The sequence below is a fragment of the Haplochromis burtoni genome, unplaced genomic scaffold, assembly GCF_018398535.1.
Source record: "Haplochromis burtoni strain Fernald_Lab_line unplaced genomic scaffold, NCSU_Asbu1 Contig_114, whole genome shotgun sequence".
NCBI lineage: Eukaryota > Metazoa > Chordata > Actinopteri > Cichliformes > Cichlidae > Haplochromis > Haplochromis burtoni.
Window position 1 is genome coordinate 625,874 of NW_024582475.1, and position 13,973 is coordinate 639,846.

Sequence of the window (13,973 nt, forward strand, 5' to 3'; positions counted from 1 at the left end):
GAAAGAGGGTGGAGAGCTTTATTTCAGGCAGTAAATAAAGATTTTGTTAGCAAGTGCAATTAGTCCAGGTGCCTGGGCACAATTTTTCCTTATCTAATGTCTAACATTTCCATGCAACATGGCACGGGGCTAATTCCACACAACACACAGAGAAATGGCACTCATCAAACAGAATCATCTAGCATGATCTGCAGCTGGCAGCTTGGAGAATTAAAGTGCGGAGGAAAGTCGTCTGCTCCATTTCTCTCTCCTCTTTATCCTCTCCGCCTCTCTTCTCCGCTCAAAATGGCAGGTTAACCCATATGAACCATCTGTCACTGCTGCAGTGCTTCACACCTCCTAGTCTGGCCCCTGGAAATCAGTGGCATATGTTACTACTGCTGTGGACAGCAGGCTGATCTGGGGATGATAAGACAGGACAGGCTTAAGATGTACAGCTCGGGGTTTAAAGGCTGAGGCCAGGCAGACACTCTTTAAGGGAAAGAAGCATAAAACTCTTTGTAGATACACATCTAAAAGTGCGTTTGGACTGACAGAATTGTGCAGATGCATTCTTTTCTTTTTGTAAAAAATCATATCAGTAATCTGGGGCATATATATTGTCCTTTTATAAATCTCAGTGTGCATGTCCACAAGCCTGATTTCTGGTCCAACCTTTACGCATGAACAGATGCAGGCACTCCCTTATTGTTACTTCCACAAAGAATTTCTGTTTGCAAAATAGCTTTTGAATAACAGCCATAACAGCTAAAGAAACCAGCAAAGAAGTCCCAAATGGGACTCTAAAACACTTGTTAGCAAAGCAGAAAAGAGAAAAACAACTGGAAATATGTATTTAGTGATCTCAATAACAAACAGAAGAAAGAAAATCTGAAGAAAAAACTAAAGAGGACCCCAGCAGACACAAACATGGGCAGCAGTCGAATAGCAAACAAGAGACAAAGAGGCGCGTCAGTTCACACAAGGAAAGAAAGCCAATATGCAGCCTCACAGCTATTTACACCACCAATTTCCAATGATAATAACACACCCAATAAAACTGAGCACGAACTAAATGATCTGTAATAAACTTTGTGAATGGTAAATTGTACATATTAGTATAAATAGGTGTGTTTAGAAACAACAGGTATTTATTATAACAATACATGCAAGCTCTGAGCTTGATTTTCAACCCCACCTCAGTGTACTTGCTTGATTCTAAAGAACATGTGTTGTGAGGTCCACACAGTCTACATTCTTGCTTTATGTGTGGGAAACAGTGTACAATTGGCTTTTGTGTGTATACACTGTTGTTGCATCAGACTCCACCTAGTATTAAAGGTCATTAAGCTCAAGGAGTAAAGCAAAACTAAATATGCCACCTTGCTACTGTACCATTGCTTAAACCAGTCATAATTTTTTCTTGGCCGACAGAGTTCTGAGAGTTTTTTTTAGAGGGATAGTGATGGTTTCACAGCTTCAAAACAGATTTTTTGTGTTGAAGAAATAGAGTAACCTGTGACTGAACAGATGCCCACTTCACCGCGCTGCTATTTTTTTTCTGTACAGCTTCCAGGTTTGCAAATAATTCAAGTACTACAATATTTTAACAGTCAGTAGGTATGTGCTTTGGATGCACACAAACAACTGGCTGGTCTGGCCATTTTCATTAGCCCTGTTACACATTAAATGCCACAAGGTTGATTAGGTTGCTACAACTGGGTAGTTAGTGGGTTTATATTAAAAAAAACAACAACGACAAAAAAACTATTATTATTTAATATAAAAAGATAAGGGGCCATATTTAAGTCACCAAAGGTGGATGGGTAGTTGCACTGCCCTGAATATGGACATTACAGCAAGTTTTGGGGAAAAGTGAGCAGCCAAAAATCTATTAATAATTCCTCCCTGCTCACCACTGCACCGAATCTGCAAGTACTGTGTGTGCCCCTGGTAGTCCACAAGAACATCCACCTCCTACGTAGTCGCCCACGTCTCCTGATAAAGAGCCACGAGAAGCTGCTATGCAGGACTAAATGTGCATCTCTGGTATGCTGTTTTTCTGCTCACTTTTCACAGGAATAAAAAAAGAAAGAAACCAAAAAAAAGAAAAAAACAACAACCAAAGTTTCACCATGGAGGATTTCGACTTGAGTAATGAATCATCGTCTTTCATCTCCTACTACTGGTATAAAACAAGTTTGTTCACACCTGCACATAGTTGTCTACTTCCACAGAATATCCAGAAGAAAAGACGCAGGCCTTTGACATGAGCTGTAGTGAGTGAAAGTAAGTGATGATAGCTAGAAAAAAAGAAAAGAATTTCTAATCACCAACACAGAAGCAAAAAATAACTGCAAACCAAAACACGACCAAAGCAGGTTTACTGTCCCGTAAACTATCACTTACAGAGAGCTAAATTTAGCCAATTACATGCCTAGTAGAAGAGTTTTCACAAGAGCACATTCCAAGAGAAAACAAGAGAAAATGTATTTACAGGCCAACACAATTACAGATAATAATAGCTTGATCAAGTCATCACTCCTGATTGAAGGCTGGCATTGACTGATTTAAAGTCCTGTGGCCACCGCTGTGTCATTCCTTGGATGCTACACACTTGATTCATAAAGGTAGCTATAACCTGTGACGCTGGAGCTGTCACCGAGAGCGACAATGACAAATGCACTCGTGAAAGTAATGACAGGTATGTGGCTGGAATTCCAGTGACCTGAAAATCAGGAATTCCAATCTGCAAAAGGTCATCGAACATAGCGTGACGCTCTCATGGGTGAGAGATTGCTTAATAGTTTCATCAGTGTGCTGAGTGCTTCCAAATCTCGCCAAAAACAAAGAGGGGGTTTCTTCAATCAGCTTTAAATACCCACTTACTTTTCATCACAAATCATATTTACACTGGTGATTTCATAAATCCTCCACAGTCACATCTTGACACCGCATGAGTTTTTCATAGCACAATGCTAAATCTCTGGGGCACCAGGGCTTCATATGGTGTCCTTTGAGACTGCCTGCTGTGATGATCATTTTGCTGGGCTGCCAGATCCTGCCCTTTTGCCGTGGCTTTGCTATGCACTTGTTTTCTGTTCATTTTGTGAGCAAGTGAGCGAGAAAAATATGAGGTACGATAACAGAGTGGGTGTTCGGGACAGGACCCATCTGTTCTTGCCCTTCATCCCGCAGAGCCATCATCCTGGACAAGGCCATATCAGGCAAAGTCCAGCGGGATATTTTCATCTGACACACCAGGGCTTGGATGGCACACCACCCCCCCCAAAAAAAAAATAAAAAAGGATGCTCCAATTAACCTTATGCTCTTCGTCTTCTTTTTCTGCATGGATGCCAGCATTGCAGCATGCCAAAAGGGTTGTGAGTCACGCGTCCTGAGTGGAAAGCCATGGACACTCGCTACAGGGGTGCTCAAGGAGGGGTGTGTCCTATCCTGAGAACACTGGGCCAAACGGCGATATGGTGATAAGCAAACAACACAAACGCAGGACAAGCAGGCTTCATGGAGAGAACCAGGGCTCTGACAGCTCAGGACAGCTATGGTGCTCTTTTTTTTTTCCTGCCAGAAATCAACATTGTGAACAGAAGCCTGTCTGGTGAGAGAAATCGCTGTGTCATTGAGCTGAAATGAACAGATCAGTGGAGACATTGTCCATTTAACACAGTGACACTAATAAATTCAGTGCCAAATATCCCCCACTCTCGGACTCCAATATAAAATGCGGAATGATTCAATATGCCAGGTGTAATTACAATGTGCAATAACGAGCAATGGAGAGAGTGATGGCAGAGCTTCTCCCCCGCCAGGGTAGATTATAGATTGCAGTAATTGCAATTCTGCCTTAATTATGAATGTGGCACTAACACGCAAAAAGCAGACACAATGACTCAGTCACCATATCTCTAGTATCTTCCTAATTGTGGAGGCAAATATCCAGAACATCAATCAATACATAATTACATTTTGGGACATTTTAGTACACAAATTAATTATAGAAAATTCCCATGTGCAATCGTGCCACTGGTTTGTTTCCAATTGTCTCAAAATGCACAAAGTTTGAGACACAAATCACAAGCTGACCTCATTGTGCTGCTTTTATTTGTTACAAGTGCTTATTAGTTATATAATCACTCCAAGGGGTACCACAAGCTGCCAAGCAAACAAATGATGGGACTCACCCCTCTCTGCTATCCTCTTCATCTGGGTTAGATATGAGCTGGGATCCAGCGAGGGATATGTCCAGTGCCGCCAAAGGCAAATCCCTGTAGGTGAAGCTGACCAGCTGGACGGGGGCCACACACTGGTTGTCGTCCTCTACCTGCTGGGAGATGACCTCCAGCTCTGAGGCTCCGGTCTGGGGAGGAGCCCTGTCACATGCAATACACACCATAAACAGAGCAGCAGTGAAGTCAGAGAACTGAAGTGGTTGCTGATAGAGTCATCCATGAGTAATTTTGCAAGTTCTAGCTGATTATACGATAGCGACAACTGGTATCTACATGTTGTCTGTGCGCAGCAGCGAGAGTTATAAAGCACAAGTGACAGTGCTTCATGCAGCCTTTAGAGCAAGGTTGCATGAAAATGTGCCGCTTATTTAAATTACCCAATATTCTCACCAGGAAAACGTCTCAGTCAGTGCAACCACGACATCCTGAAATTCTTTGTGTTCTTGCTTCTCAACACCTAACTGCACACATGGAAATAGTATGTTCACTAAAACAAAACACACACCAGCTTTAATGAGAAAAGACTCTTGCTTTCTACAGCAAAGTAGAATAAATGTGGATTGGCCCCATACCTTACAGGAAGCCACTGTTTTGCATTAATCTGTGTAAACCCATGACTTAAATTTGCCTGAACTGAGCACAGTTACAATTTTAACTAGAAGAGTTGCATTTCCTGCGAAAATGCAGTGTGAATCTGCTGAAAACAGCTGAAGAAGCAGAAGTTTCTGCTGAAAAGAGGTAAAGAAACTGAAAATTGTGATGAAAAGAGGTGAAAAGCCAAAAATGCTGCTGAAAGGGGGTGAAGAAGCTGAAATATGTACTGAAAAGACGTGAAAAAGTTAAACTGTCTGCTGAAAAGAAATGCTGCCATGAGTAGGGTTTGAACGCAGCCTCCTGGTCCCAAGGTAACTACTCATCTCACTGAGCCAAACTGGTTCTCAGGTAACTGAAAGGAGGTGAAAAAGCTGAAAATTCTACTGAAAAGAGATGAAGAAACAAAAACTTGTGCTGAACCCTGGTGAAGAAACTGAAAATACTGCTGAAAAGAGGTAAAGAAACTGAAATTCGTGGTGAAAACAGGTGAAAAAGCTGAACTTTCTGCTAAAAAGAGGTGAAAAAACTGAAAATTCCACTGAAAACAGGCCAAGAAGCTGAAAATTCTGCTGAAAAGGGGTGAAGAAGCTGAAATTTGTGTTGAAAGGAGTTAAAAAAGTTAACTGAAAAAAATGTTGCCATAAGCGGGATTTGAATCTGGGCCTCCTGCTCTGAAAAAGGCTGCTCATTTCACTGAGCTAAAACACAGCTCACCCCAGCAAGCAAAATCAGTGACCACACTGATAATGTGGTCAATTCATTTCAATGGGACAAAAAAGCAATAATTCGAATTAATAATGTCTAAAAAGTATAATACAGTTAAAGTACAAAAATATAGCAGGAAATGAGCTGAAGTAGCAGAATATTGTAGAAATTTGAACATGGTGAAAATGGGGACGCTACAGCTCCAATAAAGAGAAACAGGAACAGCATTCACACAATAACTACTAGTTCACAGCATGCTTGTGCTCTATATTTTAGTGACACCTGTCACACAGGGCCTGGTAGCTTTGACTGACAGATGTGATAGGTTAGGTGTGCTGATATGGGATGTCGGTGCCCTTTGGGGCATTTTAATGAAGGTTTATGACATAACAAGACACAGACATGACTCGAACTTGACAAACAAAGAAAACTTGGACATGAAACATGACAGATAAACACACGAAGACTTAACAGCAGCGATAGGAAACTTACACAGGGATGAGACAAAGAGGAAGCTTGATAAATCATGAATAAAACTGTAACCTAGGCATGACAGAATGTAACTAGATAAACTGAAATGAAACTAGACTCAAATGAATAACAAAACATCAAGAAACTCAGAAACTGGGTCACACGACCCAGGACCATGACAACTTAGCAATAATTCGAATTAATAATGTCTGTGCAGTGCATCCATACAGTCTGTGAATACATCTAATAAGTAGGGTCAGGTGGCTGGTCATCTACTAAATGGTAAACGATCTGGTTCTTACTTGAGCACCTCATTTAGCCATTCATACAAGCCCCTTTTCTACACTTTCTATCTGCTCACACACATTCACTCGGGGTTAGTATCTTGCCCATGGATATTTGGCATGCAGACTGGGGGAGCCAGGGATCAAACCACCAACCTTCCGATTAGTAGAGTATCTGCTCTACATGAGTCACAACCACCCTTTTACTAATGAGAATGTTGGTGAATGCGTGTGTGTGAACATTAACTAGAAAGAACTTAAGCATAGAAAAAAGTTTTTGTATGAAGTGCAGTCTATTTACCATTTACCAGGCTTACAGGTCTTATACGATAACTTAGTAATTCAGCTGCTCTTCAAAAAAGTAACACAGTGGAGACCAAAACACTGATGTTGAGGCTTCAAAATGCACAGTCTAGAAACCCCTAGGTGACATCATGTTGGCTACATCCATCTTTTATATACACTTTGAACAAAACTGTATTTGTCAAATTTTATAAATGGCATTGCAGAGCAAAACATCTTTCCCCCCTTTGGTTTTTTGTGTGCTCCGTGACGCTAGCTATATTTGGCAGGACCGGACAAGGTGTCACTTGATCTAGGAATGAGATCTTAAAACTTAAATGTGCAGGGAGGGCTGCGATATCACAAGCTCAACCAATAGCAGACAAGGAGAAGGCACCATGAAAGAGAAGAGTCACATTCCTTGGCTGCAGTCCCAGTGCAGCCAGCGAGGAGACATCAATAACCGGAGTACTTAACAGTGGGGGAAGTCATTGATTACAAGGCAGAGGGATCAAAAGCCACTGGGCTGGTGAATTCTACAACCTCTGCGCTGGAGGTGAAGCAGAAAGGGTGGAACCAGTTAGTAGAAGATCACTGAGCAGACCTACCTTCATGGTAAATGTTAACGTAGGGAGACCTTCAAAGAAAATAGGTCCTTCTCTTTCCTGATTTATTTCTTGACTAACAGCTGTGTATTGGACTTCCTTGAAAGCTTATGTTGTTCTTCTCACAAGAATTCACTTGAAATATATTCTTAGATTTGCACATAAGGACTACAAACAAACAAACAAACAAAAACAAAACACTCTACCCTGATTTTCGTAGATAAAATGCCACAGACTGTCTCCTTTTAACACATCTGTTATGCGAGTCCAGCTTGAAATTGGTGCTCAGCTTCAGGGTCAAACGCCCATATCTAACTTTGTCCTCTACAAAACTTGCCTGCGTTGTTATCTGTCGAGTTGGCACTTCTGACCAGCTGCAACAAGGACGCTAATGACTGATGACAGCCACAAACTGTTTAGTGCATCAAAATCACATTTTCAGACAATCACAAAGCAGGCCAGGAGTGATTATGTGCAGGGTGCAGTGGAGTGGCTGGTTGCCATTGTGGGGAGTGAGTGGAATCTTCACATATGAACACCCTGCTGCCCCCCTCAGTGATGCAGGCAAGGACAGCCGGCAGCATGCCAAAGGCGAGTCTCTTTTCGGAAGCATGCAATATTAGTACACGCCACGAGGAAGCAACAAGGTTAAGAGAGAGCATGCATGGCTGCAGGGAAAATCTTGCACCTATACAGAGTAAAACTGAGAGCTTAACACTAACCCAAAATATGCAATTTTCTTCTTCACAAGCTAATGTTTAGAAATGCCACACAGATGCATACACATGGCATTGGTTAATACAGCCAGGTCTTTAAGGTTGTCATGTAAGGAAACTGTAATTTAATATGTATTTTAATTAATCTAAACACCAATGAAGTAAAAACTACCTTATATAGAAGAAGAAGAGGAGGAGGAAGTAGATAGTTATGTGTGCTTGATTTGGCAGAGTTTTACACTTCCTGACCCAACCTCAAAGGGGATTTCTGTTATTTGTTGGAACTGAACCAGCAACCTAATAGTAACCTTAACCGTGAGTGCAAAACTAAACGAAACTAAACTAAAAGAAACTAAACTAAACTAAACTAAACTAAACTAAACTAAACTAAACTAAACTAAACTAAACTAAACTAAACTAAACTAAACTAAACTAAATTTAGTTTGAAAGAAAGACTGAAACTGAATTTAGCTTATTTAAGTGATGTCAAATCTCTGTATTCATTGAGTTATGGATGAACATGATTTACTTCATCTTGTTTATGTATGAGAATTTTGTAGCTATATTAATAATTACTAATATTGACTTTAAACTGCCAACAACATATGATAACAAGGTAATAAAAAAGAAGATGGCATGCATTATTGGATTCTGTCAGAAAGGTTAAGACTGCTGCCTGTCACTTAATATTTTAAATAACCTGTTCAGAGCAATAAATCTCCAGCTTCTGTCACTGCATCGAAAAGTGCTGCCTCAGCACGAACTGTTGGTTTGCAGAGGGCACTGGTATCATTGTCATTCGGAGCGCTCGCTGCCACAGTATCTCTGGCCGACCATCTATAACCCAGCTGCTTTGTCTTACCCAGTGAGTTAGAATGCGGACAAACTGGCTGCTCCTTGGTGCACAGCACTTCGCTGTCATGATTTCATCACAAGCCTCTGCCACAATGGTGCATTTATAGGGATCAGATATTTTTGGCAACCTCTGTGATGCTGAGTTTCAGTGGGACCTTGTTTTGACTTTGATGCCTGAAACATTCACGTGTAGTATCCAGAGATCCCTGCTAAAAAACAAATACAGACCAGCACCAATATCACCTAGTCTAACAGCGTGGCTCATAGAGGTGTTTTATTAAAAAAAAAAAAGTTCTATCGCATAAAAGAACAAGGTCATTAATTTACCTCACTGACTATACAGACAGTGAGGAAGACGCAATTACTTCTTGGTTTTGGTGCCACATATATGCTATATAGTTAGACACTTTAAGCTATTTAATGAATCTTAAAGGGGAATCTAATCTATCTGTCCAATCTACGACACTCAGAAAAAAGACTTAATCATATAAAAATATAAACGTCATATTTCTAGAAAAAAATAATACACCACATGTGGGAGGGAGGTGGGAGATTTAATACAGATTCAAGCGGTGAAAATAATTCAGAAGATATGAACGAGTTTCCCCATCTGCCACATCTGCCACTTCTCAGACAGTCAGCTGCACTTAGCATTAAATCATGTGTCTGTACTACTAAGCAGTCAACGATTCTCTATATGATCTGGTTACAGATGTCATGCGCCTCTGTCCTCTACTTCTGTGCTGTTCTGTAACCCAGGTAGTAGCCCCTGTTTGTATGTATTAGAAGCAGCACCCCGTGGCTTGCAGAAGATGCAGCTGACTAAACCCATTTTGCATTCAACTCCCACTCCACGCTACTCCCCTCAGCTCCATTCCCATGCTCACTCTCTTTACCCTTCCCTTAGCCAAGGCTTTGGCTGTCGTCAGAATGCTCGGCCTGTCTTGAGGACCACACACAGAGTAATTATTAATAAGAGAAGATGACAAGTGAACATCCCTCCTGAATGTTAAGAGATGGCAGTCCATTCTCTCGCTCCCGGAAATACTTGGACGAGGACAAGCGCTACTTTCTCCCTGATCCCCTGTTTAAAGTCACTCACGGGAGGCACACGAGCATGTGCAGGTCCCATTCTGCTAATCATATCCCACCACACCGAGACTAACTGCGCATAATACAACATGTTCATAAATAGAGATTTAAGATTTCACACTCTCTCGTACACATGGTTTCAAACAAGACTCCGGAGGGTGTTATACTTACTGAGTGTTGCTCATGTCGAGGTCTTGTTGCTGCAAATAGACGTCCACGCTAAATAACCCCAAGTGTGAAATATGATTTCACCGCTGCAGAGACTGGGCTCCTGCCACACATACAGGAAACACAAGATAAAAACAGACAAAGCACATAAAGAGGTAAATAATAGGAAAGCTCCCTCTTCTGAAACTTATTGTGGCTTATGATTGGGAGCTCCAGAGCAGCAACTAATAGGTCTTGTGGGCAGATTGCCCCAAGGTTAACAATAAACAGCAATTCTCAAAATTATGAGGCGTCTACATTGTAGCCGTGCAGCACAAATGCATTCAGAGCTATCAATGAAAAATCGGTGCTTATGTTTTTCCTGAAGGTGCCTTGCTCCAACTCCAGCTTTAGCTATGCTCTGTTCAACTATTTTCCTGGGGAGCAATAAACTGTAATGGATTTTAAATCTCCTCCAATATACGCTCCGCTCTGTGAATCAGGGGCTGAGGAACATCACACCTCTTGCATAGCAAGTGCACCAGGATGCTAGCTCTTTGTGCCACAGGATAGAGAACCATTGATGTCCAAGCCTGTTTAGTGAAAGCCCATTCCGGTTACTGAAACGGACACATCATGACCTGGGAGGAAAGTCAAAAACACAGCCACCCGTTTATTTAAGATTGAATGAAATCTTGACTATTACAAGCAAAATAATGGCAATGATAGCATAGTGTTGGCCATGCCTTCATTATTTAGAAGGCATTTGATGAATTTGCGGTAGTGTTTTAGATACAAAGGCATAGCAAAAGCCTCCGGACATTCAGAGGTGAGGAGTCAGCATTCACAGCAGAGTAATGTAGTGAAGCACAGCAGATTAAATGCTACTCAGGATAAATCAGTCCAGGTCATTCAAGGGCTGAGGGTGATACTGTTTCGTTGCAGCACCCCCCTAAACGTGCAAGAAGAAAGAAAGAACTGGCCAGTGAGAGGTGACTAAAGTCAAAAAGGTTAACACTGTGCCAAAAGTGAGGAGTAACTGTGGAGGTGACTGGAAAGGCAAGTCTACTGAAAGATATGTGCCAGTCCTTTTTGGAGATAATGCACTACATACCAAAAATATTTCTGGACATCTCTCTATCAGAAAGCTCGAATTTCACAATCAGCAAATTGAGTTGACCCTTATTACTATAAGTACAGCCTTCAGTAAGTACTTCATCAGCGAGGGTCGGTGGGTGGGGGGTGGTCCACAAATGCAGCACATTTTCCTGGGCTCTTCTCAGTTCCCTGTGACTCGTTTCTGTCTGAGGCTTTCTGTATTTAGCGCAATCGAGATTCACTTGCAAACGTTTTTCACCAAGTCATTGCTACACGAACAGTTAGCTGTTAACGTGCTTTGTTTTTTTCCGCGCTGTTCTTAGAGGCCATAGAGCCTCATTCATGTTCATGCTCAACCCAACTGAGACACATCAACTCCTCGGTGCGCTTTAGATTAGACACCCCCTCGAAAAAGAGAAACAGGGGGTGGGGGGAATTAAACACACTAACCTCTTGTGTTGTCTTGCTCTACATTGTGTAAAGTGTGGTCGTGACTCCTTTGCCCTCGCAGTGATGATGGTTATATCTCCCTCCTCGCCGTGGATGATGATGATGATCAGTGTGAGGGAAGCTCGGATCTTGCTGTGTGTAGGTTGCGATTAGCCTTAGATTTGCGTTGGCCAAGCACCCGTATCGCCTCTCAGAAGATAGCGCACGACAAAAACACCTACTCCGGACTGTAAGCACCATCCTTCAGAAGGAGACGACGAGGCTGTCACTGAATCAGGGTGATAACGACATCTTCGCAGGGAGGCATGATGTGCTTGCAGGGCTTCCCCCAGAATCACATCAGGAACTCCATGTGCCCGATAATAATAAGAGGTTCACGAGCGGGAGCTGTCCAGGTGCTGAAAAAAAGGATTCCAGCGGTTACAGATGTGTGACAAGCAGTGCTCCGGGAGGGAAACGGATAGCCTACCCCAAACCCTCGCAATGATGTCATATCAAGCATGTATGCAGTCAGTGTACCCACTAAGCCATTAGAGCCCGCAAAAGTCCTCCTTTCTATGCCACCCTGGAAGCGTCGACGTAAAAAAAAGAAAAAAAAGAAAAGAAAAAAAAAAGGGAAAAAGCCCACTCTCGCTTCACTTCACCTCTTGAGCTTCAGAGCTCCTCGCGATAACAACCCACCCGCGCGAAAAAAAGAAAAAACATATCACTAATACTCACAGTGAAGTGTTTCTGTGACCCTCGGTGGTGATTTTAATGCAGTTTATCAGTCTGCAGCACACCCAGCAGCAGGCTCTCTGCGACATTTCAATTGCATCCTAAAATGCATTAACAGGACTTAGATCCCCGAACGTCACATAAGGCAGCATTTATAAAGGGTTCATAAGTTGTGACTAATGGCTTTTATAAACGGTATTAAACAATTTGCCAAGGCTTTAGATCCCTTTGCAGAAAATAAAAAACAGTAAGTCATCCCTTAATAGATGCTCATGAGGTTTTTCACTTTTAGTGCACTAAGCTATCAAGCCTGCACTTATAAATGTATGATGACACTGCAACTTTTTAAAGTACCGGTACAGTTAAAAGAAAATTACCACCACTTTCCAATAGATTTCTAAAACCTAAATTAAAATGATACATAAACACCAACCCATAAAACTAATAAACAATGGCACTGTCCCATCTTTATTAAACACACACACTCAAAGCGCAGGCTGAATAAAAAGTATGTGTGTACCTGTTTTCCAAACACTTCTTGGAAGGGTGGGTTATCGAGCTCAGCAATCCTGCAATCCTGAAAGAGGTGAAGAAACACCCAGAACACAGCAAGATCATTACAGCTTGACAAAAATATCACAGTCTACCTAATTTTCTGTTCTGTGAAGAGGTGAGACAAACACTGGACTTTTTGGCAAGAGGAAAAAAAGGTAGACCAGGTTTGAGGAAACAAAGGGATTTGAGCACTCAAGCAGGGACACTTCAATCCAGCTGTGAAGCATGGTGGAGGGAGCACTGGGGCTGCTGTGCTAGATCAGTCCATGGATGCCTTGTAGTCACTGAAGTACAATAAAATCAAAACTATAAGAAGAAACTTTGCAGGTTAATGCAAGTCAGGATGAGCTTAGAAGTGGATCAAGCATCAATTTAAGGATGTAATACAAAGAAAAATATAACATATTACAAAGTTGAAAAAAATCATTAAAAATATATTTAGGTTATCATGAGATAAGTTAATATAATTTTAACTGCATATCTTGCTAAGTCAGCCTTTTTATTCTGAAAACCTTTTATTTCCATACAGTCTTTTCCTCCTTATCTGCAGCAGAAAGAAAAACAAATAAGAAATGTAGTTACAAGAAGACAGTTACTCCCACTGGATATTTACTCCAACTGCCAACTAGATGATCATTATGAAAGGCCTTTTTGTAATGGCCTATATGAATAGAACAAAATAATTACAGCAAGTCAAACCTGTTTCAAAGTAGGTCAATAAATGAGCATCAGCTAATGCTTTAAGACAGCTTTGAAAAATGTGAACGTCTCCTTTTGTATTTTTTCATCAAGGTCTTGATGCATGCTCAATCATCCAGGTAAGGAAATCCCAAAAGGTTTGTCAGTGCTACTAGTTTCAGTCATTCTGCAAATGTATTGTTTATAAGATTGGGGAAACTTGCAGTCAGCTGAGACGGAAGAAGTCACTCGGATGAGTGATGAAATGTTTCTTTCACTGATGATGATGAACGGAATCAACTTTTTGGGATTTCATAAAGGTCATAAAACAAAGTATTTCTTGATAAATTTAAAGTTTTAAGAGCGGAATAAAGCAAACAAAGCAGCGTATATACAAATCAAACTTATCTATAAAGCCTCATTGAGTGATTGGCTACTGTTAATTAGTTCTTAACTGTACATCCTTTGAAAAACAGTGCCTCGGTATATTAGCT

General features: G+C 41.3%; 1 protein-coding gene across 1 annotated transcript in view; it reads right to left on the minus strand.

Moving 5' to 3' along the window:
* LOC102308289 (transmembrane protein 266) overlaps nt 1-13,287 on the minus strand; it is a 28,734-nt gene extending 15,447 nt beyond the window's left edge. Inside the window, exons 1-3 of the mRNA XM_014335631.2 lie at nt 11,530-13,287; nt 10,006-10,105; nt 4,183-4,371 (exon numbers count right to left, since the gene is read on the minus strand). Coding sequence (XP_014191117.2) covers nt 4,183-4,371; nt 10,006-10,019 — 203 coding nt within the window. The 5' untranslated portion in view covers nt 10,020-10,105; nt 11,530-13,287. The remainder of the gene's footprint in view (nt 1-4,182; nt 4,372-10,005; nt 10,106-11,529) is intronic.
* Between the last annotated feature and the right edge of the window lie 686 nt (nt 13,288-13,973).